The 4958-nt window shown below is 56.1% G+C and overlaps 1 protein-coding gene across 2 annotated transcripts in view; it reads left to right on the plus strand.

Moving 5' to 3' along the window:
- The first annotated feature begins 1579 nt into the window (after positions 1-1579).
- The window catches only part of LOC109320489 (mucosa-associated lymphoid tissue lymphoma translocation protein 1-like), a 22488-nt gene continuing 19109 nt past the window's right edge, over positions 1580-4958 (plus strand). The window contains exons 1-2 of one of the 2 annotated variants that reach the window (XM_019550622.1): positions 1580-1998; positions 4575-4810. In XM_019550622.1, the coding sequence (XP_019406167.1) occupies positions 4674-4810 (137 nt within the window). In that variant the 5' untranslated portion in view covers positions 1580-1998; positions 4575-4673. Of the gene's footprint in view, positions 1999-4094; positions 4811-4958 lie in introns of those variants that run through there. The other variant, XM_019550621.1, reaches the window with a different exon arrangement.

Genomic DNA, 4958 nt, shown 5'->3' on the forward strand with positions numbered 1-4958 from the left:
CCCTCCTCCCCCTCCCCTTACCAGCTGGGAAAATGTGGAGATCTGAAGGTGGGATTGGGAGATCACAAGTTGGAGTTATTTTGACTTTGAAATCCCGAGTCCTGCGATGGTTTCGTGACAGTTGGCATTACCGGAGGAGTGTTTTGGTACATGGCACTTCCTCTTTCTGCTTTGGCTTGGAGCTGAAATAGGCCCTGAGAGCTGTCCTAGTCCTTCTCCAGGCTTGGAGACTCGCTCATACATGGAGCAGGAGTATACACTTATTTCGGTCGGATGGGCTAGAGCAGTGGTTCTCAACCTTGTTAGATTTGAGGTCCATGTGGAAAATGCCATCGCTCAGGGCTACTGAAAAAAGTAGCACAGCTTGCTGCTGCGAAGACCTCAGAAAGACCAGAACAGGTCAGGCTGTTTTTGACACTGGATTCCTGTTTGAATCTCTTGAGTTTATCTTGTGAATGGTGTAGGAGCTTGCACAGCTAGCAGTGCTAGTATTGTGCAGCACCCTTAAAAGGATCTTAGTGCTGCAACGCAGTGGCTGAGAATTAAAGGGTAGAGGCTTTCTCCTGCTCCCTCTGGCCCTCACCTCGATCCCAATGAAAGCTCAGGTTTTGCAGCGCAGGTTCCTAGAAGAGCCGTGCTTTGCTGATCATTGTTTTGGCTGTCACCCTGCCCCTTTAGTAATTCTTTGACACCTATTTATTTTTAAGCTGCAAGAAAGCGTGGGAGCTGGGGCTCACATTTGTAAGTGTTACAGGCAGAGTCCCTACCCGTGAGGACAGCCAAGGGCCCGCCATGCTCTGAGACTGCCAGGGCTGCACTGCCAACTCGGTAAGGGCCTGATGGAGAATATTCTGGTGCTGGTAAAACTCCCTTGAGGGCTGAGCAGTGACTAGTGATGGGGAGGAAGGCATCTGCCTGGCAGGGCCCTACCGTAGCCCCACCTGAATGAACCCTTTGGGATTTACACATGCAACCCATCTCTGCCTCCGCCTCCGTCCATGCTCTCACTTCCTCTTCTCTCTCCAGCTCTGACTCAGGAGCCCTGCAATGCTGGGTTGGCTTCTCTGGCTCTGTTACTGGGGAGAGAAATGTCCTGTTCGCAGTTTTAAAAAAGAGCAGGGCACACAGCCGGGAGCGATCCGCCAGGTGTCCCGGGGTCTAGATAAGGCCTAGCACCTGTTCGGCTGTCCCCAGAATCCCATCAGCACTAGACTGACACCTGTCAACTCGGTCGCACAGGACAGCTGTTTGAGTTGTAGCTCTTGCCCTCTCAAGACGTTTTTCAATGAGAAATTGTCCTTGCACTGCTCTGATTTCAGGGGCATAGGCCTGGTTCTCTTTCAGGAGACAAGAGGGTGGATGCTGAAGGTGCAGAAGAGCAGCACTTGAGCAGGGTTTACCCCTCGCTCGTGGCATCCGAGGCCACCTGGCCCCTGTGTGAGTTGGAGAGTGTCAGAGCAGGGCCACAGCCAAGCCTGCTTTCCCTGCCCAGCACCGCTGGACTTCATAGAGAGCTGGGCCAGGGGGACTGAGCGAGTCCTGCCCCCAGAAGTCAGCAGTTGCTCCGCTCCCTTCTAGCCCAGGCGCGGGGTGGGGAGCGGGGTTGCAGCCCTGAGCTTGGCGTGTCAGCTCAGAGGTTCGTATTTTAGCTGCTTCCACATGAGGGCTCTGATGCAGCTGTCGGGCTGGGGCCAGACTCACCCACGTGCCACAGAGGTGTTTGTGTTGCACTGTCTGACCCCAGCCACGCTGCAGCAGCTGCAGCACAGGAAGCGGCTCAGGAAAGCAGAAGTGCTGCGTTCCACAGTGCTGGGGCGGCTTTTGTTTTTAACCCCCATTTCCTCTGTGGGGATCGACACTCGCTGAGCTGTGATCCGCAGCCTGAGGCCAAGTAGGGTCCTCTGAGTGGCACCATGAGCACCACCCGCTCCAGGCTGTGATCGGGCAGAGACAGGAGGGCCCCGTGTCCCCGCTGCCAGGCTTCGTCTGCCTCCCGAGGTGAGTCTGCTCTGTGAATGCTGGCTTGGCTGGTCCCTGGAAGGTCCTGCTCCAGCTTCCCATTGACCACGTCTTTGCCTACCCCCCTCTTCCTTCCCGTGCTCTGTTGCTCTTTGTCATCGTTAGGCACCCCCTTTGTCCCTCCATTCGCATCCCCCTCCATTCACATCCTCTCCCTGCAGCTCTCCTCTGCCAGCCCAAACAGCCTGTGCCTGCGAGGGGTCAGCCCGTCCTGCTGCTGAGTCCCCCTGCATCCCTTTGGCATCAGTGTGCTCCTGGTCTTGCCAGCCATGCTGAATGGTGCAGAAAGTGCAGGCTTGTGGCTGAGGCTGTGGGTGGGACCTGGGTTCTTGTTCCCAAGCCTGCTGCAGAGTTGTGCTGTTACCCCAGATGGCTTGCGTTTGTGCCCCGGCTGTCTCCTATGCTTACTGTGCTCCAGACCAAGGCGATGAGAAATGAAAAGACGGCTCATCAGCCCCGGCAGAGCAGTTCCCTTTGGGGGCTCCAGTAACATGAGTGGAAGAAAAGAGGGGGCTCCAGGGAGGAGGGAGGTTAGGTCACCACCCTGTTAAGGCTCCAGCACCCTTCCAGTGACTATCCTGGCCAGGCTCTTGGCACCCCTGTGACAGTCAGCCTCATCCGTTGGGAACTGCCTGGTTCTCCGTGTCCCTGCGGTACAGAGCCCAGCCCCTGCAGGGCAGCGATGAACACAGTGTGCCTGCAAAATGCTCCATACGGGACATCTGGGAGCCAGCATCGCTGCAATGGCAGCCTGGACGCTGGCCCATTTCCGTGGCAACAAAATACATGACGTCCCTGCAACAAGTCCTCCGGCATGCAGGCCTGGTGTTCCCATGTTCAGCTGGAGGCAGAGCAGTCCGTGGTCTGGGCACAGGCCTGGAGAGCGGGTTGTCCAACACTAGCTCCCTTGTGGCTTGCCTCCTCCCCATGCCTGAGTCTATTCTGCAGGCTGCAGGAGGCTCTCCCACATTCACTGCAGTCCCTCTTTCCCTTGTATTCGGTCATGGGTGCCATGCAGAGCTCCAGGGCTGGTATTCACTGCTGAGCTAACTGGAGCATTGCCCTTAACCAGGATCTTGTCCATACACAAGCTCGTACCTTGAATGTAGCTGCCTGGCCTGGAGGCACAGGTGAAAGCCCCAGTTAGCTCAGCCTCCGAGCTCCTGCGATGAGACCCCTTGGCTACTGGATGGGGAACCGAACCAGGGGAGCTCCAGAGCTGAGAACATGAGCTGCTGCTGCACTTTAAGCAACTCAGCTGCAGCAGACAGGGTGCCCAAAACACTCCTCATACGCCGGCACGACTGCTATGGACACAGCCTAGCTCCATTCAAGTGCTGCTAATCCCCCAGATCCTTTTAATTCCTTTCCTCCCCCCACCTCTCATCCTCCCAGCTGTTCAAAAGGACAGACAACTTCTCTCACAGCTCAGCTTGCTGCCCACAAAGGACCAGGACAGCTAGTGCTATGTGTGAGTGAGGGTGGCACCAGCTTGAGAAGATACAGCTCCTTCGAGGTGCCTGAGAAGTGCAGATAATTCAAGATAACTGTGCTATAAAGACAGACTCCAAGATCCTGCCCCAGACACACACCTGGCTCTCACTGGACTGAGCAGGAGTCAAGGATGACCTGTGCCAGACTGCTCTTGCCCAGAGCAGACCTGCTCCTGCTGGCTTGGCCCAGAGCACCATGCAATCTGCTCTGGGTTGCTTTGCTTGCTGGGCATGGTCAAACTGGCCTCAAAGCCTTTGCTGGGCTGCAGAGCTATTCTGCTGCAGGCTTGACGGTAACATCAGCTCTGCACTGGTACCTCCCCCAGCTGCCCTCAATGCATGGAAACTCCCCTGGGCGGGGGAATCCAGAGAAAGGCAAGGCCTTCAGGCAGATGCTTTCTCTTAGAGCTGAGCCCCACTGTGCACCCTTCTGGGCCAAACCCCCATCTTCAGCCTGGTTCCCAGGGTAACACTCCTGCCCAATTCCAGGAGCATTTTGTGGACCTGGCAATAGCAGCATGACCCTGCTACCTGTATCCAGTCACAAAGGTATTCCAGCCACCACCTCAGGACATGGTCACAGGGAAAGCAATGTCCTGCTTCACCCACATGAACCTAGAGCGTGCTGGCTTTTCCACTTCTCTCCTGTCTAAAAAGCAGAGGCACCTATCCCAAGGCCCTGGGCCTTGCATCAAGAGGGCTTGAAACTCCAGAGTTTCCATTGATTTCATTGCCTCCTGCTTGATCCTTTGGAGTGGGAGGTTGTGCTTCAGAAGAAGCTGTGGGACAGGCCCCCGAGCCCTCACTGCTGCTTTGTTGGCATCTCCTGCTTGTTGCAACCTTGGTTAACTCCCCCTGCTGCTACACCCAGGTGCTCCTATGGTCCTGCACCTGGAAACGTGGGAGTCAGACCACTGAGTCACAGGCAGGAGCTATTCCCCGGAGATGTCTGGAAAGCTGAGCTCAGGCAGGAATTTATCCAGAAGCTTTGCCCCATTGTTCAAACTCCACCCACCAGCTTCCCCGCCTAATACAGATGGTCTCTGTGTTTTCAATGCCCAGGTAGATGGTGGTTTGTGAACTGTGCCACAGAGTGCGGTGGGGAGCCAACACAGCCCGTTGCTCAGGGCTTGAAAGAGAAAGAAGGGAAGTGGAGGGCCGATGGCTGATTGGAGTGTGCCACTCAGCACCCTGGGGGAAGCCACCCTGGCCAGGCTCTCTGAGCTCCTGGACAGCTCCAGCCGGAGCTGGCGAAAGCTGGCTGAAGTCGCTGGTGCGGAGAAACGCTTCAAATTCAGGTAGATGCAGAGCTGGGGACATTATGGGCGTCAGGCACAGGTATAGGTGGGTGGACCGCTGTGAGCAACACGCCAGTGCTGCTAGCAGCAGGTGGCTTGCACTGACTGTGCATGAGCATATCTGTGTGTGTGTGTGTGTGTGTGTGTG

This window comes from Crocodylus porosus, unplaced genomic scaffold (genome assembly GCF_001723895.1).
Source record: "Crocodylus porosus isolate Cpor-Errol unplaced genomic scaffold, CroPor_comp1, whole genome shotgun sequence".
Lineage (NCBI taxonomy): Eukaryota > Metazoa > Chordata > Crocodylia > Crocodylidae > Crocodylus > Crocodylus porosus.